This window comes from Dermacentor andersoni, chromosome 10 (assembly GCF_023375885.2).
Source record: "Dermacentor andersoni chromosome 10, qqDerAnde1_hic_scaffold, whole genome shotgun sequence".
Classification (NCBI taxonomy): Eukaryota; Metazoa; Arthropoda; class Arachnida; order Ixodida; family Ixodidae; genus Dermacentor; species Dermacentor andersoni.
Genome location: NC_092823.1, coordinates 114,822,743 through 114,849,040, shown reverse-complemented (window position 1 = coordinate 114,849,040; position 26,298 = coordinate 114,822,743). Strand labels below are relative to the sequence as shown.

The 26,298-nt window shown below is 48.5% G+C and overlaps 1 protein-coding gene and 1 long non-coding RNA gene across 2 annotated transcripts; both read left to right on the top strand.

The window, feature by feature from the left end:
- Nucleotides 1-9,636: 9,636 nt before the first annotated feature.
- On the top strand, nucleotides 9,637-12,202 carry LOC129380310 (uncharacterized). The gene is made up of 2 exons (XR_011890480.1): nucleotides 9,637-9,837; nucleotides 10,062-12,202. It is a non-coding gene; the product is annotated as an uncharacterized lncRNA (long non-coding RNA).
- A 1,156-nt stretch (nucleotides 12,203-13,358) lies between these two features.
- LOC126544773 (uncharacterized) lies at nucleotides 13,359-26,257 on the top strand. The gene is made up of 4 exons (XM_055077833.1): nucleotides 13,359-13,731; nucleotides 20,589-21,165; nucleotides 23,749-23,967; nucleotides 24,675-26,257. The coding sequence occupies exons 2-4, from the start codon at nucleotides 20,617-20,619 to the stop codon at nucleotides 25,398-25,400; spliced, it is 1,494 nt and encodes a 497-aa protein (XP_054933808.1). The 5' UTR covers nucleotides 13,359-13,731; nucleotides 20,589-20,616; the 3' UTR covers nucleotides 25,401-26,257.
- The last annotated feature ends 41 nt before the right edge of the window (nucleotides 26,258-26,298 follow it).

Sequence of the window (26,298 nt, the reverse complement as noted above, 5' to 3'; positions counted from 1 at the left end):
GCGGCTGCGGAAAGCAATAGCGCATGCTCGCTTATAGATCTGTTAATTTATAACGCAGCGGCTGGTCCAAGCATCCGGCATCACTATGCGAGGTCTTATTGCGGCGTTAGCCAACGTGTGTGCGTGTGCGTGCGTTGGTGCGTGCGTGCGTGTGTTCTTTCTTCGAAAGAAAAGGATGAAGACCCATTATTCTTGTTCTGTATACCTCCTGCGGTCCTCGACGATACTCTCAGCGTTTTATGGAAATTTCATCTTCGCAAATAGCCGCCGAATCCTTTTTATCTGATCCCCCTGAATATTACTGATATTCAGGGGCGGAAAACAATGCAGAAGTGCAAAACGTATACGTATGATGCTGGTTTACGAAGCTAAGTGACCTCTATATAAGCGACGTCATATCGGCGTCAAACAGTAGGCTAACCTAGACATACGCAGTCATTTCAGGTTTAATAGACTTTAAATCCATGATAATGATGCCTGACGCTGACGCAGATTTAACAATTGGCGCTTAGAGATTTCGAAGTTGTATTAACCTGACCGTACAAAAGCAGTCATGTTTTGTTCTTACGCCAAGCGACCACAAATGAGGCCATTTTCCCATTCAAGCTGGCAATTCACTGAGGCTGGTTCTCTTCGAAGAGTGAAAACCGACAGAGACAAAAAGTTCAGAACACGAACACACATTACGGCTGATAATACGCGTCGCATGTTTGCGCAGCGAACAGAAATTTCCGCATACTGTAGTTACCGCTTGTTGCGTACTCCAGGGTAGCGTATCGTACTGCTGCCAAGTTGTAACGACGCCTGCCTATCGAAGCTCGACCAACATTACTATTGGGTAGCGTGGCGTTGTCGGCGGGCTGCAGGCATCCGGTAGACCATGGCGACCGAGCAAGGACGAGACGATTTCTAGTGCGAAACTTGCACGGTTCATTCGAAGGTTGATAAAATTGAAGAAAAGAGAATGAAGTGCTCAAAAGTACATTTCGGAGCCCCTTAAATAGGCTCTCTACAATCGTGGGAGGGATCTCGCTTCCGTCGACGTCACGTGACCGGCACAGAAAGAGGGCCCCTCCTCCTCTGGTTATACCGAGACTAGCAAGGAGGAGGGCGTCCCGCCTCCTGGAATCGTAGACGCTTGTCCGTCTCTTTTGTGCGTTGCTGGTTCGTTGAAGTTCTCCTGTAGAGTTTGACCGTTTGAGGAAAGGGTCCTTCTAAACTCGCACACACACAAAAAAAGGCCTGTAAACACTGCGGGGCTTTCGCCCGACCGGCAGACATTCGAAATGGTCATGGCGAATTAGGAAGTCACGTTTCATTTCGACGAGGCATGGTGGGTGAAAGGTCGGGTGAGAGAAAGTCCTTTCTGCAGGAGGTGCTGCACGCCCACCGCAACAGAAGTCACGCCTCGTTTCGACGAGGCATAGTGAAAGAAGGTCAGGTGAAATTCCTTTCTGCACGTGGTGCTGGACGCCCACCGTAACAGGCGAAGTCGCGCCTCATTTCGACGACGCATGGTGGAAGAAGGTCGGGTTAAATTCCTTTCTGCACGTGGTGCCAGACGCCAACTGTAACACGCTGCGCCAAATGGCTGCACAGTGGTTCTACGACTGTTTCGTATTAAGCGTCATCCCGTAAATTTTATGTGGAACGAGCTAAAATGCGTCCAAATTGTTCCCCAGCACGCGACGGCAACACATTCAAGCAGCGCCGCGCCGTATCGCAGAAGCCGGAGAGGAGGAGAGGCTCGCCGCGGTAATTTGACGACGTCCATGGTGGCACTTGGACGAGCTCAATTGCAGGCCGGTGCGTCGGAACACAGCAGGAATGGCCGACAGACGCGTTAGATGACTCGCAAAAGTTCGTGAAAAGTCTATCGTATCGTCTAGATAACACAGTCATGTGGACCATTCATAGCCGCGAAGTAAGGAGTCCATCATTATTTAGAAGGTTGCCGGGGCATTACAAAGGCCGAGCGAGCATAACCTTGAATTGGTAGAGGCGGTCAAGCGTTACGAAGGCAGTTTTCTCACGTTCCATGTCATCAACCGAGATTTGCCAATAGTCTGATCTGAGGTCTATGGACGGAATGTACTCGGCTCCGTGCAAGCACTCCAACGCGCCATCTATATGCTGCGGTGTCTGTAATCCACAAAAAAGCGCCAACTGCCGTCCTTGATATGGACTACAGGTGACGCGCACGGATTGCAAGATTGCTCGATAACGTTTTTAGCCAACATGTTATCGACTTCTCGCTGTATCACTTGTCGTTCAGCATGTTAAACATGGTACGGGCGGCGGCGTATCGGATTGGCGTCTCCAGTGTAAGTTCGATGGCTCACCACTGATGTGTGGGCTAAAGGACGGCCGTCAAGGTAGAAAATTTCACCGTACGTTTCCAAGACACATCGGAGGTCAGCAGCTTGTGCAGGAAGAAGGTGAAGTGCAATCATCTTGCCAAGTTCATCTGTGACCAGAGTCGGAGAATCGGAGGCTCCTTTAGAGGGCGACGGATTTTCGGCGTCAAGCACTGATATCTCGTAATCGTTGACACGGGAGATGTCGCCCGACCAAATGCCTCTGGGAACAATTGGTGTGGAGCAGTTAAAATTAAGGATTAGGAGCGAAGCCTGACTGCCTGTAAAAGTGAGCATGGTATGGTGAACGGCCAAATTTCTTTCAAGCAGTATGTCGGTAGTGCGACTAAGCACATAGAAGCCGTCAGGAAGAGGTGGAAACGACATTAGAGTGGCGTACGTAGTGGCTTGAGGCGACAGGCGGTTGTATTCGGGTGAGCACAACCGTGGTTGTGTGGTTGGTGGACTATAGCAGTCATGGAGCAGTTGAAGCTGACTGCTGAGTAGCGCATCCAAAGAGGGCTGAATGGGACGATAAGAAGTCTTTAGCCGAGTATAACGCAGTTGGGACAATGTTCCAAAACGGCAAACAAATCAGTGGTTAATCTCCCCGCAATGCCAATGAGAGCAATGCAAATACCAAGCACGGTATAGGCGTTCCTTCCTTCTTCGGCGACGCGGAGGGTTAGTGATGCAACGGGTGTGACATCTTTGTTTAGACGTCGGCGAAACTGGGTACTCATCTTGGATATGTGCACGCCAATGTCAATGAGTGCTCGGACAGTGACGCCATCCATTGTAACGCCCATAAAATTCTGTTTGGTCGGTAAAGTAATCACACGGTTTTGCGGTCAACTCGTCAATGCAGCGTAATCTCCGGAAGCTGCATCGCTTAGTTTTCCGGAGACGGGCGTCAGGGCCGTATCGGCTACGGTGGCCGACGAGCCTGCGGCGACAGGCACGATGGTCGACCAGCTGGTGCCAAACGGGACTGGTGACGTCGGAATGACGACGAGGGACTGTTCCAGGCGGCACGGGCGTCATTGCTTGGCTGTTGTGCTTGAAATGGAGGCTGGTAACGACACTGGCTGATAACTGGCCAATGGCGGTCAGAGGGGAGGATACATTACGGTTATTATAGTGGCGAGCAACGTCAGCGTTACGCCGGCCGGCAAAACAGATTGGCCGATCGTATGCGGTTCGCCACTCCGCTGGATTTCGGTAGCGTACAGGATACCGCTGAGCAGTGGATGGACATTGGTAATTGAGCATTGTGCACTCACAATTTCTGCACATGATCAGTTTGAAAGGATCGTCAGCAATCCCCTTGAGTACACGCCCAACCATGTATGACTTAGCCATATCGCTATCGGCCTTACAGCACAGTGGCAAGACGCCCTGGATGGAAGAGACGAATGATTCTTTGGACATTTGGGCGCAGATCGCTTGCTTTTTCTTAGCGGCGCTCTTCCGCCCGGTGCGATGGCCGAACAAGTCCCTCAGCTTCTGCTTGTACGTGTGCCAGTCGTTATGCTCTTCCTCGCGTTTATCATACCACACCGTCGCGGTACCTTGTCGGCAGAACACCAAGTTAGCGAACATAATCGTCGGATCCCATTTGCTGTGGGAATTTATGCGGTCATACGTGGAAATGCAGCCTTCCACGTCGAGGTGGCTAGGCGTCGCACGACGCCGGCGTGCTAGCGTTGATGGAGCACATAAAGTTTTGCACGGTAATGTGCTACTTTCTTAAAATTTTAGTAAACAAAACTAGAAGAAAGCATCCACGCTTCTCTATATTAGCTCTTCAATTTAGAGATTGTGCGACGATACAACATTCTTTTATAGAATAATGGTGTTCGCGTAAAGATTTTATGAGATAATCTCGAACCCAGGCATGCGGCAACCGCTCCTTACGTGAGGACGGGTGAAGGGAGCTTTCAGAGTACGCTTGCTTCCTCCATCCGTCCTTTGCTGTAAGGAGGCCTCACGTAAGGTTAGGAAGTGCTCGAAGGAAAGGAACGTTTCATTGTTTGGGCCTTAGTCTCGCGAAATACAAAATAAAAAGCACATTACGCACACTTCGAGAATTGATGTCATGAGAAGCATTTTGAAGGTAGCTGGACATCCAGTGTCACTTGCCATAGCTGGCATACAACATCCGATAAATTTTTAAACGTTTGTTTTGGTGAATGTCGCGTCTTCTGGGCTTAACAGCTGCGTGCTTTCAAGCAACTATTGTCCTTTAATTCTGCGCATTCCATAGTGGTGAGCGGAGCAGTAGCTACGCTTGGCGAAGAATTTGCTCTCCGCAAATTGTCATCATACCAAATGCGCTGCAGCTTCACTAGCCAAGTAGGCTGCCTTTTGGAATCTGGCAGCCCTTTGTCAGCCGTGAATGTTGTAACCGAGACACGGCTGCAATAACTGAAGCACGGAGCACGAAGTGTGGCAAATCAGTTATGAGTTATCCCGCAAGGCGGAGGAAGTTTCATGAAAGGTAAAAAATAGTCATCCACTCGAATTTAGCACCAAGTCCCAAACAAAAGCTGTGTGGGCTTCCTTTTTAGCTTCGTGCTGCACTCGGGTGGATGGTAATTTTTTCCTTTCATAGCACGGAGGGTAAGGGCAGAGGCCAAACCTGGGAAGTTTAGGCCAGAGGTTATAACATATGTAGATAAAGTTTCACAGAACTTTAAGGAAATGGCGATCCCTTATGGTTTACCTCTAGATGTTTTTCTGCCCCCAATAAACTTTCTAAACTGTGTCCATGAATTTTCTCTGACAGCAGAAGAGGCTGTGGCACAAGGCATGAGAAGCCCTTCGTTAAGGGCTTCAAGGGTGGTTTATGCCATCGTCATGTGTTGCGGTAATGTGTATATCGGCCAAACCGAACGTAGCCTGATCGACCGCTTGAGAGTGCATGCGCAATAAGTAAGCTAGAAAGAGGGCTAGGGCGCACATATGGTGGCCCACGTTACCATGTGTAGTTGTGAGCCTTGTTTGTGGAAGAGAACCATTCTGTGGAGGAGCGGTAACGCTTACTCAAGACTTGCTTTGGTAGCCTTTATAAAATAATTACGGCAGAACTATTCTCACCATGACTGCCGACAGTAATGGGAATAGCAATCTAACAATACAGTGATGTGCCATATTCCCGAAGTCACGTTTACTTCACACGTTAGTGGTAACTTTGAGGATTTCGTTGCTTCGGCTACCTACAACCTTGCGATTTAGTCCCACTTTGCTATGGCACTCGCTTGCCAAGGTTGCGCATGTGCATGGAGGCACGACGATGACTATACGACGCCAGTGGCGATCGAATGATGAAGTAGGAGGGATACTGATGGAACGACAAAAACCTATAGGGATGACGGCTTGACGACAATGACGTGTCCGTTCTTAAACTATGACGATCGTATGATGATGACAACGGGAAAACAACAGCGACATGAGAACAATGAGCTGACGACGACTGTATGGCGGCGATGGCGTTAACACCACGGTATCACAACTGGATGGAGAAGCGGGAATGATGACGATGGCATGACACCAAGATGGCATGATGAGGACGGCATGAAAATGGATGCATGATAGCGTTTGTGTGAAGGTGATACGATGGCATGACACGATGGCATGACAAAGGCAGGAAAAATAATGGTTGGAGGACCACAGCATGATTAGGATAGAATGGCGAAAAAGGAGTGACGTCGATGAATTGACGAAAGTCGTACGACGACTTCGGCGTGACGACAATGGAATGACAATACGGAAGTCATGACGATAGTGAAACGATAGTGACGACGATGGCAGGACGACGACGGCATGACCAGAGTGGGATGAGCGCGATGCAACGGCATCCCAACAACAGTAGGACAACAAATGCGTGACAGTGACTGTGTGACGACAATGTAGTTACGATAGAATGACGACGACAACGTAACGATAACATGAGAGCAACGAGATGATGATATCTGCATGAAGACGATGGCGGGACGGCGATGGCGTAACGAGTCTCGGATGACAAGGCTGGAATGACGGCAATGCAGCGGCCACGAGGGAATCACGACCATGAGCCCATGGTTTGCCTCCCAAGGTATTATACAACTGGGACCACTGGGTCGGGGTAGAAGGTGTGACGACTGTGGCACATGACAAGAGCAAGATCACGAAGCTGGAACGAAACAATGCAACGACAACGAGGGAATCACGTGCAGGAGTACACACCTAGTACCCCAAGTAGATTGGCAACTTGGGTCACTGAGTCGGCGTAAGAGGCTAGTTGGAAAGATAGGTTCACAATTGGCTGAAGCTGGCAAATAATGCTGTTCGCATTAAAAGAACAGAGACCGTTGTATAAGTGAGACGTCAATCACGCTGCTTTATGCAAGAGTTCGATTTCTTGTGCGACCGTCTTTGACGTACTAGTTTTATGCTTGCGCTCTTTGTGTATTTTGTGCGCATGCTTAGAAATTTGACTTGTATGCAAGATACTTTCCGCAATTGAACATTTGAGAGTAGCGCATGTGTTCGTCTTCCCTTCCTGCGTGCGTTGTCGTTTTGCTGGGCTAATTTCCCCCATGAGCTATCCAACATCGTTTGTGATTCCCCAAAGCATTACCAGGTGGACTAAAGCGTTCGCGCAAGGCGAGCAGTTTTGTGTGACGCGAGCGTGTCTGCGACAAAAACAGCCACGAAGGCGGTGACAACGATCGCATGACGACGACTTCATGATTTATGCACCTAACGTTCGAGGCGAGTTCACGGCATGAGCATGGTTCGGTTCTACATTGGTCGTGGATAATGGACGAGAGTAGGTTGGAGATACAAGCATTGTGGCGCCATCTGCGACGAAGTCTTGGACATGTATAGACCAATAGGTATGCCTTGTGCTGTGTGCTTACGCACGTAAAGCCTGTTCTGCTAAAGCCTGTTCGTAAAGCCTGTTCGTAAAGCCTGTAAACGTAAAACCTGTAAACTTAAAGCCTGTTGGACTTGGGCCAATTAAAAAGGCTGTCAAATACTGCACCGTTCCTACGTAGCGTGAGCTGCTACGTGGAAAGGACCGGATAATGTGGGCCGATCTCAAAGGTTCTGCTATCACATGGCGTGTCAAAGCGGTAGATGTTGCGATATAAAAAGAAAAAAAAAACGCGAGATGCCGGCACGTGACGACTGCGCCAACCATCTCAAGCAGCTGGTTGGCTCTGGCACGAGAGAAGTATTAAATATTATGGGGTTTTAGGGTCAAAACCACGATCAGATTATGAGGCACGCTGTTTTGGAGGGCTCCGAATTAATTTCCAAATTGACGTAAATCTAAGTACACGGGTGTGTTTGCATTTCGCCTCCATCGAAATGTGGCCGCCGTGGCCGGGATTCGATCCCGCGGACAGCCATCGCGCTTCATGCACGCCCCCCCTCCCTCATGTGAAAAAATGCATGGGTTATAATGGTCGAAAGATAGACATTCCTAGCATGCATCGCTAGTAGCAAAACACATTTAAATGCAATTGTATAGTTCCCACTGCTTCTCTAATTACGCTGCCTTATGACCACAAGTAAGAAATTTTTCGTCTGCCATGAAGTTTCCCTTATACGCATCGGCCTTTGCAGTGCCTACGTTAGCATGCTGCCTAGCTGTATTGCTCTGTGGTTCAGTCGTATGGAATCGGAACTTCGAGGAAAGCAAAGCATCTTGAATGGCAGCTAGAAGGCTGTCTTCGAGGGATTGACAGGGAAATGCCTTCTGTAACTTGAAGACGCAATCATCGCTATGAATTGACATCGAATAAATGTACGCGTTATTGCAGTAGAAATTAAATGTATGTAGACCACTTGGGCAGCTCATGGATATAACACGCAGGGACCATTGGAGTCACAGTATCAGTGTGAAATGAAGCACAACGCAGGCAAGCGTGCAAGACGATTATTTTTATTATTTTTTTTATCTATACAGCAGACCACCGTGTGACCCATGCAGGAATGGCGTACGAGCAATAAACAGATTCACAACAAGCAAGTAACAATCAGGCAGGAAAGAAAAAACAAAGAATGCAAGACGTGGCACACTAATTACATTCACAATACAGGCGTTCTAGGTCACGTACAACATCTTCTGAATAAAAAACAGTGGAGGGTAGACCATTGCAGTCCGACACTGTTATATGAATTCGTCCTTGCGAAAATTGGGGCAAGTGTCCTGCTATGGGAGTGTCTGGTTTTCCTACTATAGTGGGGACGCACGCAATTTGGTATACTTATTTTTATGTTTACTGCAAGGATGTCTTGAAGAAAAACCGGCCTATACACTTTTCGGCGGGATTGTAAAGATGGGATGTTATGCTGCTGCATAAGTAAGGAGGATGAGTCAGTCATTTTATATTTATTGAATATGATGCACCCTGCTTTGCACACGCTCTAGCTCTCGAATGTCATTTTTGTTTGGGGGGTCCCATACAATGGAAGCATATTCGAGCGTAGCCCTATCGCGTGTACTATATGCTGGAGTTTAACGTTAGGAGGCGCACTTCTAAGTTTACTTTTCAGAAACCACAATTTTCGTAGCGCTGAAGTACAAATAGCCGATATATGTGGTGACCAGGTAAGTTTGTTATTTAAAATGATACCGAGATACTTGCTTTTATCTAATTCCTCTATGTCACGCTGTTAATTGAGTATGTAAACGTGCGACGTGTTCTCTTTCTCGTAACACGCAAAAGTAAACTTTCTGTATTCCACGTCCCTTTGAAAACACCAGCCTCCAATAGCCTGTGGGTTTTCTTGTAATATCGCATGATCATTTGGATTACTGATTTCCTTGAAACCAACGCAGTCATCCGCGAACAGTCGAATGCAGACACCACCATGAATCAATTCTGCCGTGTCATTTATATAAATCAAGAACAATAACGGTCCCTAAACACTTCCGTGAGGCACTCCGGAAATAACATGTGAGATTTCTGAAAAGCGATTAAAAACATGTACAAACTGCCGCTTCACCCGAAGGTAGGCACCAATCTATTTAATAATATTTAACGGAAGACCCAAGCATTCCAACTTGTGTAAAAACTTCCTGTGTGGCACTTTATCAAACGCCTGCGAAATGTCTAGGCAGTGAAGGGGTTAGGAAATTCACAGGCGGATGTTATAGGCCCACAATGCGCAGGATAATGTCTTGCGGATCCCGGTGCGGAGCCTTTTCCACCTCAAGTGAACTGAAAAATGCTAACGGCGGCAAATACCTGATAATTATCTGTTTATCACGCTTCAGGTGCATCGCATCGACTCTGTTTGGGTCCTGGATTGCGTCATGGCGCCGTATGGCGTGCACTCCTCACCGGAGCGTCCAAGAGCCAAGGACTTCAGCCACCTCTATCTCTGCTCTCGGGCCATGTCATGCGTAGGGCTACCGGCCGCAGCGACAGCAGCTGACGTCGCACTTGCTGCGAAAAACTTTCTCTCCCTCGAAAAGTTGGAGGTAAGAGCTCATGTCTATGCTATGTAACGGTGTCATCACGGGACCTAACACGGAACAAATGACAGTACAGTGTTCTCTGTCCTCCAGCCGTTTCAATTTCAAGTGTTCGCCTAATCCAACTAGCTCTCATTTGTAAATCGCAGCGGTGCAGCAAAAGGAGACGTGTCATAAAGCACGTTTGTTTTCTTGAATAATGGTCCCAATGATGCGCGCGGTACTTGCAGGGGATGGTTACCTCGCCGGAAGCACTCGCCAAGTTGTCAGCTTTTCGCAGCCTCCGCAGCCTCACGGTTGCACTCACTCACGACGTTGCCTACACCGACATGAATGCGGAACTGGAGAGGATGCTTAAAAGACTGCCAGGCCTGGAGGAGCTGGGTCTAGTGCTATTTGGCGGTTTGCGTCTCTCCACGATCGGTAGGCTCTGTGCTAAGCTCAAAATTCTGAGGCTAACGGCCTGCGTGGGCTCTAGAGAAGACACAGCAGTGGAGGCGGATGCATTTCCTAATCTGGAATACGTCGCCATGTGTATGCATGTCGTCGACGTCGCTTTTGCCTCATTCTTGAGTGCCACCCGCTTCACGCTTCGCACTGCGTGCTTCGACGACGACAACATGTGCTTCGAATTTCTGCAATAGAGCCTCCAGTTTGGTAGACGCCTGCCATTTCTGCGCCTCGAGCACCTGAGCTTGGACACGAACCGGTCGCTACGCGCGTTGGAACTTGAGCCCAGATGCTTGGACGACCTGCCAAAGGCCTTGCCCGCGCTTCGACACCTAGCCACGGACAGCTACGACTTACGTCTGTTCTTTGAGGACAGCGGCCTTCCATGTGGTCGTGTGTCCTTGTCCTGGATCGGTTGCGTCTACTGTGCAGTCCACAAGCTTGGGTAATGCCAGGTGTGGGTGAATGGTGGCTTGGTGACATTTTAGCTCCGCCTCGGCGACGGGCGATTCCAATTCCAGACACGTGTGCTTGTTTGCTTCAATGTGTTAGCGTTTCTGAAACGGGGTACATCTGCCATTGCCAGGTGGCAATTTGCGTACTGCACTCGTAACTTTCCGCGTATCCTGAACATTCATGAATTTTAACAGACATTTGACTGTGTCAAGAACATTAACGTCTGCCAGGGGCTCCAATTTTCCGGAGTCCCCCACTACGGCGTGCCTCATAATCAGATCGTGGTTTTGGCACGTAAAACCCCACAATTTAGTGTTCCCACTAGACTACAATGTTGCAAAATGTATGAAATGCAAGCAGCACAGTTTCGTTACAGAACGTGTTTCCTTCGCGGAAAGCGTCACTGAACCCATAATCTTCTCAGTAGTGGCGCCAAAGGCTGTAGCTCAGCTATGCTTTAGACTATTAAACTTTTGGGGAATGACAACATTGGACAATAGAATTACTGAGCAAGGTAGAATAAGGTTTTGGATTATTGAATGTAAATCTAGAAGCTTCAACTATAGCTTGAAAAAGGGAAATGCTTGAAGACAGCGAACCAGGTTGCATCAGTATTTTTCTGTGCTCAATTACCTCCTTTCCTGTGACATAGTTATTAGCGCTAACAAGCAGAGCGGGTAAAAAATGTGGGACAGGACGGAGGGCTAGACTTGCCGTTGAAGCCTAGCGCTCTGTTCTGTCCCACCTTTTTTTTTTACTTTAGTCTTGTTAGCGCTAGTAACTACGTCACAGCAAATGCATCAACACCAACTAGCCCAACTTTCTGCGTTAATTGTTCCGTACCGCTTTGATGCGTAAGCGTGCAGCGTCTTTTAGTGCATTGTCATGCTGTGGTGCGCGGTCGGTCCCAAACATGTGAAGGCGACCGCAGGAGTGGTGCCATTTCCTGTGAGTTCACACTTTGACAGCAGCATTTCATGCGCTGCAAGCTCTGGTGCATACCAGCACAATTTCTAATGTAATGTTAACGTACAGCCTGCATCTGGAAGACTGCCTGTTTTGTTCCATCAGGTGGTTGTGCTCTTGTTCTTTTTCGTGCAAAGCAATGCAACTTAAACTTTGTTGATCATTCTAGCGTGAGAATCTTCGTTATGTGTGCACTTTATGGTTCCCTCGGTCGTTCACCGATATTATGGCACAGTGATTGCTATCGCAAACTGTAGTTTGGTGCTTTCTCTGTCACCGATAAACAGTGTAGAGTGCATATCGCGTTGTGTTTTATATGTGCAAATGTTACACATAGAGTTCGTTGCCTCCTGGACTGGAGATGCGGGAAGCGCGCTCATTTTCGTGCCGCCGTTCATTCGTGTTTTCTAATCTTTCTTGATATTGTTTCCAAAAGCTGTTGTCCTCTTTTTGTGTGATAGATCCAGAAATAAATTTGCATTGCGTGTTCTCAAATCATTTTTACTTCTCTTTTCTTGCAATGATTCTCGCAATTCTCAAATCAGCTTAAGAAGTGAAATATGTTGTGGCCGCTCTAAGCGCAGGAAGGTTTGCTGATGGACGGAAAACGCATCAATTACGTTCTTGTTCTTTTACGTAGCTTGTTCTTTTAAGCTTTACTTAGACTCTCGTTACTACTAGTCTGATTTTCTACTAATCTACGGTGCTCAGCGATTCAAACGCGATACTCGGAGCGCATGACTGAGGGTGCTTTTTTGCGCCACAGGAGGGGTCGGGGGGTCGTCGATCTGGTGCATTGTGGTATGCGGCGAAACGACAGCCTTTGTGAGGCATTGTGACTACGTTCGACCCCCCCCCCCCCCCCTCCCAGGGATAATCCATCACTCATTGGTGGCGGGAATAGCGCCATTCCGATGCACTCCGAGTATCGCTCGCTATCGCTGAGCACTGCACACATGTCATTGAACGGCGGTGTTTCGTAGAGGGTAGGATTGCAAACAGGTGACAACAATGTGTGTCGTCCAAATGGTTTTGGACTAGATCGGTTTTTCTATTCCCTATCCCAAGAGTCACATTGAAGAACTGAAAGCCGAAGGCGAATGTCGAGGTGACAAGGCCATCATGCATTGATTGCAAATTATTTATAATGTCGGTTGGGCGACACGGTTATAATGAATGGAAAGAAGGCAACGTTGAACTGTGGCCCAGATAGCTTCGACACATGTCGATATATAATGATAAATGCACCGGACGTGCTTACATACCTGCACACTATACCCGTGAAGTAGCGTTCTCTCGCCAGCGTTTCAATCACAAGAGTGATAGCAGTTATATCTTGCTGATCCCTAGCGGCGTAAATGCCTCACCCATGCAAAATAGCTCTTATTTTTCTGTAATGATTGTCTATAACGCTGATGGTGTGCCGTTGCTAAGCTGATGTTATCGCAGTGATAAACCACCGGCAATGACCCATGATAATACAAAAGAATTGAATGATAAGACCGTTACAAAAAACGCACCCTTGCGAAGCGTAATTGAAGGCAGTGGTTATCTGGTAACCCTGGCAACGTGCGGCAGCGGATGAATTAAATACCCTGCGTGCGTCATTAGGGCCATGTAGGCTTTTCTCCTATCCGCGCACAATTAAGCTAGAATCAAAAAGCGATGTTGCACTGTCTGTGTCGGATTGAGGCAAGTTCAACGCTAATACGCAAGTGCCGAACTTTTCGAATCTGCTGCACCCACTTGCTTCTGTAGTTTCTTGTTTAGCTTCGCTTGCTCCCGGTGGATTCGTCTGGCTACGGGGCTTGTACGCATTTGAGAGTTCGGAGTGGATACTGATTCAGAACGTGGTGGCTTTCCGTGGTGCCTGTGTATCGTCGATGTCAACGTAATTCACCCGTCTAGTTAAACAGACGTTGGCTTGTTAGTTCGCGATGGCTATCAGTGTTCAACACTGCACATCTAGTAGCATGTAGTCGTCCACTGTGATGCGTCAAAGCTCGTGCTAGACACCGTACAGGAACGGTAAGTCGCTGCTTGTTTTGTTGCGTCAATCACAAAACTGTCCGCTCGTATGATGAGCTGAGCGCGTGCCATGGCTCGACTGGCACTCTTTCGGTTCGCGCCGGTGCATTAGTTTATCGATTGACTGACTGATTGGTTGATTGTTTAATTCATTGGTATGACATTGCAAACGTCGTCGACTACTTTCTCGCATGCTTCTGAAATATATATGGCAGCGTAGGCCGAAGGGGAAGCATTGTAAAGCCATAGGAATGTTTCGCGTCGCACTTAAACTTCTCACGCGCTCTTCTAACAACACGCGGAGGCGACAGGACGCGACGCAGCAAGCGAGGCCACTTCTTTTGTGCTGCAAGAAGAGCGCCTTGGCCGCAAACAGGCGTATGACAAAGCTGGTGCGATGAGGGACGCTGGCAGAGGCGTTACCGGCGTTGGATGTCGGTAATGCCTGAACTGAGACTGAGGCTATAGTGTGCTAGCATACCGCTTATATTCTAGTACATTGTACCGACGCAATACTTGCCAGCACCCAAATTAGAGATCGAATAGATTTAGCTTGACGTTTAGTGTCTGTCATACTCCGACCGATGTATGCGCCATGTTAAGGTACGCACACAGGGCCCCAGCAGTAACGGCAATGTGTGCGAACTACGTTCGTGTCAACAGCTCAAGCTAGAACGCTGCCCCCGCTTGAGCATAACTGATTGTGCGGAACGGGACGGTGCGTCCATTTGGCTTCTTCGCTTTTGCAGCCAAATGAACTGTGCGTTTCTTGAGGCCTTCTAAACCTTCATGGGTGGGATGCGCTTTTGCCATCGATAACTAGACTAGAGGACTGTGTGAATGCTCCTTGACTGACCATGCAATTGATATCATAAGCAAGACTTGGTAGTGCTAGTGTGACGGAGTTCCTTTCATTGTCGTGGTTTGTTAGCCACGCTGTATTTTCAATATCAGCATCGCCTATGCGCATATAGCTGAAGCAGCGTCTGCTTGAGCTATATGATGATCCGGCTAATGTCCGACATCAGCTAAATACCAGAACACTTCCAAGGACCAGTGGCCGACCCCTTACAAGGTTTCGATGAAATCGTCAATCATACAGGATGACATACACTTGTGGGTCTCCACCAGACAACAGCAGGATCAACGGCTTCGAGCTTCTTTCGAGCGCGTCAGAAAAGCAGGAATCAATCAACAAAACCAAGTGCAAGTTGGAGGCTCGAAAAATGGCGTCTTAGGTCACATACTCGAAAACAAGGTCTGTCCTGACGAACGCCAGCTAGAAGCCATCAAGTTTAGGCTGAGGTTGACTTCGAAAACAGTTCTCCGGCGCCTTATGGGTAGTGCCGACTACTGGAGTCGATTTGTGCGATTCATGGCCAAACTCCTGCACCTAATAACACGTATGTTGTCGACGAAAACATTGTCTATGAGGCACCGCAAGAACATTTGCGGACTAGAAAATAATCCTTTCAGGTCCTCGCTTATCACTTTTATCGTCGGACAAGGAGACACGTGTTACGGCTGACACCGCTCGCCACTGCTCCCTACTGGGTTAGTTGCTGTGCTACAGCAGAAACAGCTCAACGGCAGCTTCTAGGCAGTCGCCTGCGCTGCGAGTGTGCTCACTGAGTGGCGAAGGCCTCGGTCTCGTCTTGACATGCAAAACGTTTCACGAATACCCTGCTCGGGAGATCTTTGCAGCTGGACACGGACTACAAACGTCTAATTTATCTTTGGCTCCAAGCCTGCCGGAGATTTTACTGCATCGAATGCACCATGATACTGATGCGCTACGGCTACATAAACGTCTACGTACTTGACAAATACCTCACTGTAGCCGATGCTCTTTCAAGATATAACCTTTGAAAGACTCGACAGCGTATGAGTTGGCGGGAGAGATTGAAATTTCCTTACGCAGGTTGCATGAGCATTTCTTGTTCCAAGCTTTACTAAATATTCCCAACTACGCGGACTCGCTAGTTGTGGTTGGCCATCATGTCGAGATATCAATCCGACGAGCAAAGTATAATGGCGCCCGCCGTGGTTGCTTAGTGGTTACGGTGTTGTGTTACTCAGCACGAGGCCGTGGGAGCGAATCCCGGCCACGCGGCCGCATTTCGATGGGGGCGAAATGCTGAAAAAACCCGTGTAGTTAGATTTACGTGCACGTTAAAGAACCCCAGGTAGTCTAAATTAGTCCGGAGTCCCTCACTACGGTGTACCACATAATCAGATGGTGGTCTGGGCGCATAAAACCTAATAATATAATAATAATATTCTAATAAGTGTGCCGTCCTCACAGTGTCAGCAGTGCCTTATTTGTCAGAGTCTGCATCGCCGGCGCCGCAGGAACTCTTCGCAACCTGCATGCAGTGGTCCGAGGCACTGCCACATCAGAAGCGGTAGATGCGTTGTGCCTCCGGAAAGGGAGTAAAAAGACTGCCGACTCTTTCTGAGAAGGGGAATGATGTGCCACCTACGTCGTCTTCTTCAACGGCAGAGTAGCCAGAAGTTGACGAGAAGAAAGCTCGCGCGCCATGGGCGATGTGTCTGCAGCATTTTCCAATCAACCCATTGCGGCCAATCGCCCCCTGTGGGTAGGAGTAATGTTTTGAGGCAACAACAACAGTATTCTGTCCAACGGTCCGCCCGCAATGCTGCCGCTTTAAAATAAAGATAGTAATTGAGCAGCGCCGTTTGACCGCCTCTAACCCACGACCTGAAGGCTGTCCAGGATTACGATGCCCTCGAAGATTGACGGTAGGGCAATACTGCGAAGCCATGAAACGCCCAGGAAGGATTAACAGCTATTTTAATTCAAATACAGATATAATACTAAGGAAAATGAAAGTGGACGAAAAGACACCTTGGTGCAGGTGGGAAGCGCACTCATATCTTGCGCATTAAGCGTACCGTGCTTTACTGGCGGCAGCCTCCTTCCGTGAATTTACTTGGGTATTTGTGCACGTGGACAGTAGCCATCAAACCGCGTAGTGGGACACTCCATTTCCTCCCTATCTCATTTCGTGACGTCCTTGAACACCGAGTCTACCGCAACGCCCCGGCGGGGAGTTGAAATGGCGGTAGCCTAGAAAAGTGGGAGCGACATGCTCTAGGCCGATGTGCGCGGGCAAGCACTTGATGCGTGAAGGCTGGTGCCTTGGTGCGCGGCTCTTCTCGCTCACCGAATGTGGAGCTCAAGTGACCTGCTGGGTTTCGGACATGCCTCCGGAGGCGCGCAACTGTAATGTCCAAGGGAGCTCCAGCGTGGAACGTTCACTTGTGCAGGGTGGCTTGCATGTCACCGTCCTTTCACGCAATTTCTTCATCCTGGGGACAAGCACGCGTGCTCCTTGCTGCTGCCGCTCCTCATTGTGTCAGAACTGTCAAAATGGTTGGTAGCTCAACGCTCAACTCCTCCCAACATTTTCAACTCATCCCAAGACATGTGCGTTGATAACACCTCGAAAAGTACATTGCCGCACGAAAACAGCCGACTTATGCGCAAGTTATACTCACTCCTCCCAGCTGACAAACTGACACTGATGCACAGGTCTTGGGAGGAGTACATGTTGCACATGCGTCGAGGTTATGTTGGACAGTCTGAATTCCAATAAGATACTGTTGAAAGTCAAGCGTCGGTCCGGGTCTCACGCCTTTTCCTTGTGTGCGCGTCCTTTGTGTTTCGCTGGTACCACCCCCCCCCCCCCCCCCTTTGCAAGTTCATCATGCACCAACTGTCCCAAGAGCTTGTGCAACTATTAGCCCCGAGAACGAACTACAGGGGCGCTGCGAGCGTCGCTCGCGTGACGTCAGGGCAAGGACTCGCGCCTGTCGTCTGCTACAGTTCGGGCGGTGTCCGGGCGCTTTCGGCGGTGTTTTCGTTTGCGCGCCCTCGTTCTCTTTGCTTGTATACTTATGGCGGTCGTCTCAAATATATTTTTACGACGTCTTCATTTGGGAAAATTTATTCAAAGAGCTTATTTCTTAGACAACAATGCAGCTCTCGAAGGCAACGCTACAGTGCCAGCCGAAGGAGCGCGGACCAGCCCATTGCGGGTTTTTCAATCGACAACCACAAAAATATAGAAAATAAGAATCCACTTATGATACCATACCTGCCGCGGTGCAACAAGTATGTCCCAGACGCTGGCTATATATGACTTCTACAACAGTTACAATTCGCTAAAACTGGTTTGCTCACGACGAGTAGTTCATGGTGCAATATCGAATTTTTGCGTTTCTTCACAGAAACGCTCGGCTGTAACACGAGGACTTAACTAATACTGCATTTAGGTTCTACAAGTACAACTTGCTTCTTTGACTGCTTCTTAAAATTAGGCGGTTCTTCACGTGTTTATCTTAAGCGGCGGCAATTTGAAGTAAAGCTAATGAAGGCTTACGTCTGTTTACAGAATACAATATGGAATGTACCAATATATATTCCCTTTTCTGTGCTACACGTTCAACTCACTTGAGAAATTTACTGGTGCTTGTTGCTTGAGGAATATGCATGGCGAATTTGTTTGGCGAACTGACACAGGCTACTCGGCCTAAATTTTTTTGTGAAATATGCCTGTTGGACCGCATGCTGCAGCCAGAAAGAAGTCGAGGCGTCAATCATTAGTGGTATGGGACATATTGAAGATATAATTCCCCTGTGGAGGGTCAAAAATCAAGTGAATATATATGTAAGTCTCGTGGTGTTTTCTTTATGAATGTTTGCGATTGGATTGGAGTAAACCTTATTTTGCCTGCAGTTGGGCGAGGTTCTCTTTTATGTACCGACGAAGCGAATAGTTCTCCGTTTGCACAATTAAACAACGCTGGATCGAGACATGGTGAGACAGAAAGTGCTTGAATTTTGCTTTTATGGGCAATCTAAGCTGCGCTGTAGTAGCTCGAGAATATTTTAGCCATTCCAATTGGAGCTGTAAAAAAATGCTTTATGGTTTCAATTCGAAATTGTAGTGAACTGATGGGTTTCACGAACAAAGCGTACCTCGCCATACCGACAGTCGGTTGCTACCGTTGCGTGATGGGTGTGCCATATTGTCGATAAAGGGTACTGAGGGCCACTATGAAACATTTCATCGCTTGCAATTTATTGGCTCTCGATCTTAACAACGAAACTTTTCTCTCAGGTGATTGCTACTATGGTATTTGTGAATTAACTATGTAAATACTTTACATGACGCGCCGTCGTGTTAGCAGCCATGAGCGATTCGTTTTTTGGAGGCCTGTTTCAGAGAGGGGTGAAACTAGCAGCAAACTTTTTCATAAAGAATGGACGCCTAACTCTTTCTTTTACGTATTAATAAATGGCCATATTTAGCTAGAACAACTCACCAGAGTAATAAGAATCATGATGACAGCTTCGCTGGGCAGTGTCTTTCTAACACGGATAACGTGCTGGAGCTAATTACCAAGATTTTTCTTTCATGTAAAATGCAATGTCTCTCATAGCTAAATTCTTAGGGAATGTTAAGTGTTTAGCCAAGCATCGTACACAACTTCGCGTATTGAATTTGCAGACATTCTTTTTACGCAAAATTTATGGACAAACACGGCGCATATATGCATTGTAAAACCAGTAGCCCCGTTCAACGCTACATAGCTTGCGATATCCAAGCCCCAAATTTTATTGACTCACGTGCTTTAGGAGAAGGAACTGTGGTTCAGGCATGGCAGCAGAAAGAAGTCGACATACCCTTCAGTAAGTGCGGCTCGAGCCACCCATACCCCAAGCATACACGAAGGGGACGAGCGCGCGCGGCCGCCGAGCGAGACGGAGCGAGCGGCATCCTGGCCGTGACGTCATACGCGAGAGGGCGCCACTCCTAATTCTCGCCGCTAATAGCGAATGATTTTGGAAGCCCCAAGAAATTTGTTATGAAGGCTTTCAACTGAACTCATAAAGGATTGGAAAACGGCCGGGAGGTAATTAATCCTTTGCTATCCATATGTTGTCGCTGTGGAGGCGTTCGTTGTAGAAGCGTTAGATTGTACCTCGGAATTATGTGACCGTCATCATTTGATTTCTGCGGTCAACGAAAGCTATTCGTTTACTTTGACAGTCATATTTTATGCTTTGTGCAGTAATTTTGCTCCGGTTCTCAGCATTCTCGTACACGATGTCACATGGTTGACGTACAACAAAACCAATATTCCAGCTCACTGCCTACATTGTGTGGATCTTCTTCTCCAACCTCGCCTCCCGCCTGGATTATCCGAGACTAAAAGAATTCTTAGCAGACAGTGGCTTGGTTTAGCCTTTATGAACTTTTTCGCTCTTCCCATCGGAAAGATCGACAGTGCTTTCTGTCAACTGCGTCAGCAAGAAAGCTGTCTCTCAGTATTGACCATTGACCTAGCTACAGAACTCAGAGATGGTCACGCGAGCATGGTAGCCCTTCCAGATTACAGGTAATTTATGGAGCAGGTGATCCCGGACCGCAGAATCGTATACTGGCTTTATGGTCGTTTCGCCAGAAAGCGTTGGAGGCCCTGCTGTGCTTCCTATGTTCCAGCGAATTATTTAAATGACTGTAATATTCCAGCGCTTTCTTGCAGGGTGGCTTTATTACTCCGTTTCTTTCATTTTCTTCTATTTTTCTTTATGCACAGTACTGACGCAGTACAATATATCAATCACGATTTCTGCCTTTCTGCTTATCCATCGACCTTATCCACCTCACCTCTTCAGCAACTAACTGACCTTCCTGCTTTGCCAGTTTTGCCACTTAGCTTATTTGTAGATAATATAGCGCAATATATAAGGCGCTACAGCGAGGTTTAGTGGGCTTATATCTGCTGCGCGTAACATACCAGCTAATGTTTCTCGTTACTTCCAGGTATTACAGACAGCACGTGTACCGTATAATGGAGCTGTTGAGAGAGTTCGGAGATCCTCAAGTCCTGCTGCTCGCCGAAGATCATATCGTCCTAAAACTGGAAACCGCTTGGCCACCGGACGTGACGGTTCCAGGAGGGCTGTCGCTCGCCGACGATGACAGTCTTCTCCTCGTTTCGAACCAGAAATCTCTGGTTTCCGCGGTGAAGAGCTCGCTGCTACGTGACGCGAGGGTCTCGAAGGCCCTGTTCTGCGGTTGCGCGTCTTTTGACTCCTCAGAGCGCTACGCTACCGCCGCCAGAGAGCTGCTTCGAAATACGCAGCAGATATGCATCCTGCACAACAGGGACAAGGTGTACACGCTCGTTCGCATGCTTCCGAACGTCAGGGTGCTCGCCCTGCCGCACGATCTCTGCACACACGTAATAGAATTTGATGAGCCGTGCAGGGACCGCTCCGCACCGCTGGTCGAGCGATGCCAACTGACCCAGCTGATGGGAAACTTTGGAGGCCTGCGCAGAGGTCTCCTCGCCTTGAGCCCCGAGACTACTCTGGCTCTTATGCGCACGTGCCCTGGCGTAAGTAACGTGGTCATGGGCGAACGACGTCTCAAAACTTCCCAGTACTGCGCTTAACAGCAGTATGCTTGTATGAATAAGACAGGACGGCGGGGCAAGAGCTTGTTGTTGACCAGTAATTAGTGCGACTCGTGAGTGGTGTGTAGGGTATAGGCTTGGCTCCAGCTGTTTTCCAAATTCTTGTAGGGAAGCGGTTACATTATACACGTTCTAGCATACGCACTTACTACCATAGACGTCGGTGTTGTACGAATGGTTATTGTTGAAATCGCGTGAGCTCGAACCCGAAAATCAGCCATTAAATGTATTCTCCAATACGTCAAACTTATGGCAATACCCAGGTCCCGTGGCTCAGCCTATATATATTTATTGCGGAGTTTTCGATCTGCGCCTCTCGAACGTATGGGGCCAGGAACTCGGAAATACACATAGGATGGAACTTTAAGGTAAGCTAAACGTCAAAGTACGAGACATTACATGTAAAGGGTTGCCTTTCATCCTGTCTCTTAATGCCCTGACGTTAAGATACGGACATACATCAGTGTGGATTTGCAATAATCTGCGCATGCGCGATGTTGATGTTGAAAATATAGCATGGCCAACACAAGAACACCATACCCACCGTGGTTGCTCAGTGGCTATGGTGTTGGGCTGCTGAGCACGAGGTCGCGGGATCGAATCCCGGCCACGGCGGCCGCATTTCGATGGGGGCGAAATGCGAAAACACCCGTGTACTTAAATTTAGGTGCACGTTAAAGAACCCCAGGCGGTCGAAATTTCCGGAGTCCTCCACTACGGCGTGCCTCATAATCAGAAAGTGGTTTTGGCACGTAAAACCCCATAGTCTAGTCAAGAACACCATGAAAGGTGCTCGGGCCCACTGGGGCTGACGAAACACTAACAGCTTTTTTAGCGTTATCATTTACATGGTCACTTGAGGAGCGTTCGCGCGGTCGTGCATGTCGTATTAGATTTATAGCTGAGCGGGTTTGCGGGCCAGTGGGCCCAGAGGGAGAGCGGAGACGTGCATGCGCATGCGTGGTACGCTGGGGTGGCCAGCGTTCTTACGGAGCGGGCCGCTCGCTCGCTGATAGTCTCCCCGGCGGAGCGCGCGCAACGGACCAGCGATTTTGCGAAACGAACATGGCGACCGCCCGCACAAACAGCGGCACGTCGTCGACGTCGTCTTCAAGCGCGGCGCTGGCTCGCCTGCAGGCAAAAAATCCTCGGAGCTGTTTGCACACTGAAGAGGACCACTGTATCCTGTTAGAGGGTTCAGCAGCGAGGCCGTTTGGCGACGATTTCGAGTGCATGAGCGCGATCGAGACCCTGAAGCGAGTGTACTGATCTCGTCACAGTAACTCTAGCGTTGTTCAACAGGTAGCGCAGCGAGGCTCTCTGGCTCGACCGAGCGAGGGATCGCTGAGCTAAAGCTCTTCGTGCGGCACTCCGCTGCCGTCTCCGCTCGCCCGCTGGCCCGTAGACCTGCTCAGCGATAACTTTTCAGTATCGACAGCACGTACGCGGACGGCGCGTGTAGGCTTAGAAGACTTCGAAAGTTGCGCTGTACATTTGGCTGCGGAAGCTACGAAGCCATGTAGACCCACCTTCACGCTGCACTCAGTCAGCTCTGACGAAACCAGGGCAGCGTTCTGGCTTCAGCTGCTGGCACGAGCGTTTTGCGAACGCGCGATAGCGTTCCTGCCGACTATCTTTGCACATGTCACACCATGGTGCACACACTGGCCTTAGTTAAACGGATAGGAATCGTCAAGCTTAATCTATCTAGCACTTTGGCAGGGCGCTGAGAAGCGTCGGTGGTTTTCCGTCGGTCTCGTCTAGTGCATGCACCATCAATGTGCGGCATCTTTAACACCGCTGGATGCTTCTCATAGCACGGGAATATGGTAAGGCCTGGTATCAGCCAGGGCGTAGTTCCTGTTTTTTTTTTTTTCATGAAAAGCTTGTTATCACTTCTATATATTTGCGTGGATGTAATGACAACAAAGCTGAAAAAAATACAGCGAAAAAAATCGAAAAATAAGTTGCGTAAAGAACAGTTGCAAACGCTACATGTAGTTGAATGTTGCACCGTTTCTGTGCTTTGTTACCGTTTCTTTTTGCCTTTTGGCTTTGTAATTACGTGAAAGCGCATGCGTATTGGTGTCGCATATTTAACCTTCTTCCTCTATTAAAGCCTCAGTCGGCGCCCTCTGTTCTTGTTTGTATGTTAGCCGTGCTGAATATTATGTCATTTATCCGTACTAGGTATGCCAATATACGGTATAACCTAAAGCTTGTCGCGATTTGGGTGTAGTAGGTGCAGTTCGAACGCAGGTTATGCAGCACGTAAGGAAGGTCCTTGGTGTTCTGTTACAGCAACATGATGAGTGACATTGCAACAAAAGACATTCGACAGCGGTAGCTGATTAGCAGCAGCGATTGGATTAGAAAGATTAGCATGGTCTTAGCATGGGCTGAGAATACGCCCGTTCACGGACGTCTGAAAATCTTCAGTGATGGACTGGAATAGGTAATGACGATGATGACAATTATGATCGTGTTGGTCTTATTTCTCTTTAGTTGCGTCGCATCGACTCCTTGTGGGTCGCAAAATGCTACATCGTTCCGTATGGCTTGGCCACCTCGTCGGAGCATCGAAGAGCAAGGAGTTTAACCCATCTCTGGCTCGGCTTGCTTGACAACATGTCAGGTGGACAGGCGAAGGATCCAACGAGCCCGTTGATAGGAGTCGACGTTACGCTTGCTGCAAGAAAATTTCCGTTCGTCCAGAATTTGCAGGTAAGTGGGTATCTTTGGCAATATATATTGTTAACAATAAAGGAGTGCACTAAATGTCCTATGTGTTCAAGCTGCTGTGCCATCTTCGCGCTATGTCTTCTCTATGACGTTCTGCGAACTACATCTTTTAACCATGCTAGGAAGTGAATTTGCACAAGTGCTATTTAACATTCGCACTGTCAGGTTAAGAGCGCTCGGGGAAGTCTGCGTAGCAGCCAATTCATGGCTGAATCTGGCACATAAGTTTATCCCTGTGGCCACAGTATCAATTTCGTTCCAGTAGATATCGCCTCCATAAAATTCAAACAGCGTTTATGACAGTTCACTTAATCGCATGGTGAAACGTATATAAGAAGCTTCCTTTGATACCGGTAATATTATGAGTAAGGATTCCGTAGAGAACTTGAAACATAACGTTCACCTTTCAATCGATCAGTAGGTTAAGTTTCCGGTTAACATGATTTAAGCTGGCCAGGAAGGATTTCCTCAGGCTCTTCACATCAATGCTGAGGCAGCGTTTCGAGTCCACTAGAGAATAATCCAATGGCAATGGTAACAATCTTTGTCCTTTTTGTGAATTGTGACCTACCATATTGTCCTTACTTGGATTATTCGTTACCTATTACAAACAGTCATACACGGATAGAATCGTGTTGAATAGCCGCAGTGTAACTCGAAAAATATGGTGACACACGTCAACATTGCAGGTGGTTGTGGAATCGCTGGACGCACTCGTCAAGATATCGGCGTTCCGTAACCTCAGCAGTCTCACGGTGGAACTCAGTCCCGGCATAGCGTATGGCGACGTGGATTCGCAACTGCGGAATATGCTCGCAAGACTGCCGGGTCTGGAAGAGCTGGCTCTCGAAAGTTGCGGAGGTCTGCGACTCTCCACTATCTCGAGGCTGTGTCCCAAGCTCAAACTCTTGAGTCTGGAAAGGTGCGTGGGAGCGACGGAAGACGCTCCTGTTGACGGCGGTGCCTTCCCTAATCTCGGGCACGTCAATATGAGTGTGAGCATCTTGAAGGCCGCATGGAGAGCATTCTTGTCTGCCACTCGCGACACGCTGCGCACCGCGCGCTTCGGCCACGACGGCATGTGTTTGGAGTTCCTGCAATACTGCGTCCGCTACGGTCGGAACCAGCCATTTACGCTTCTCGAACACCTGACCTTGAACACCAAACTGTCGCTACGGGAGTTGGAAGTCCATCCGGAAGACTTGCACGACGTAATGAAGGCCCTGCCCGCTCTTCGACACCTAGAAACGGACAGCTACGACTTGCGACTGTTCACGGAGAACTACTGCGTTCCACGTGGCCGGGTGTCCCTGTCCTGGAGTGGATGTGTCCACTGTAACGTCCACAAACCGGATTTAGCGTTGTGCGAGAAAATTGCGGCATTCCTCAATGACAGTAGGCTCCCTCGCGAGTAGGAAATACTCCACAGTTGTGCGGTGCGCTGTTTTTGGCGTGTGAGCCTTCCGCAAACGGGTAAAGGACAGCGACAAGCTTCGAACAGCGCGATTCGGTGGCGATACTATGTGTTAAGAGTTCCTGCAGTATTGTGCGTGGCACGGCCGGCGCCTATCATTCCCGCGTCTCAAAGGAGTGCTATTCGACCCAAAACAGTCACTGCGTGTGTCGCAACTCAAGCCCGGGGACTTGCACCACGTGCTAACGGCCTTGCTCGTGCTTCGCTACCTGGAGTCGGACAGTTATGACCCGCGGCTGTTCTTCGAGTACTACCGTGCTCCTCGTGGTGGGGTGTCTTTGTCATGGCGGGATGGGTCTACTCTGTGGTGCAGAAGCCACATCTTAGAAAATTTCACTAAATTGCGGCATGTTGGCTTCTGAGGACGATCACAGTAAGCAATTCTCCGTATTCGCCAGGTAGTCACTCTTCAGCACGCGAGTGCTTTGCAAACGCGCGTAGGACGAGCATCGGCGTATGTAACTCTGGTGACGGGACTCGTCAGCTTCTCCGTTGAGGCTGAATGCCAAAGGGACTGCGCTCAAAAAGTCTGTGCGTCCATGTTTCATCGTGCCCTGGCGTTCCTTTTCAGAAAGTTATGTCTCACTGGCACAAACTGGACGTGCCTGCCCAATAAGTGGGTTCCGTTACGGTTCCCGCTAGGTTTCGCTCCAGAAACGTGTTTTATCGTAAAAGTCTTGGTGAGTTAGCCTGTTGTGTGATACGAATGTTTGAAATGTGTATAACTAAATTGAAGGCACATTCCCTATAGGGGTTGCTTCCCAGGATCATTTTAATAAAGTTATTCGTATCGGTGTCGATATGTATCGGTGTAGATATGATTTATATTAGTCATAAGG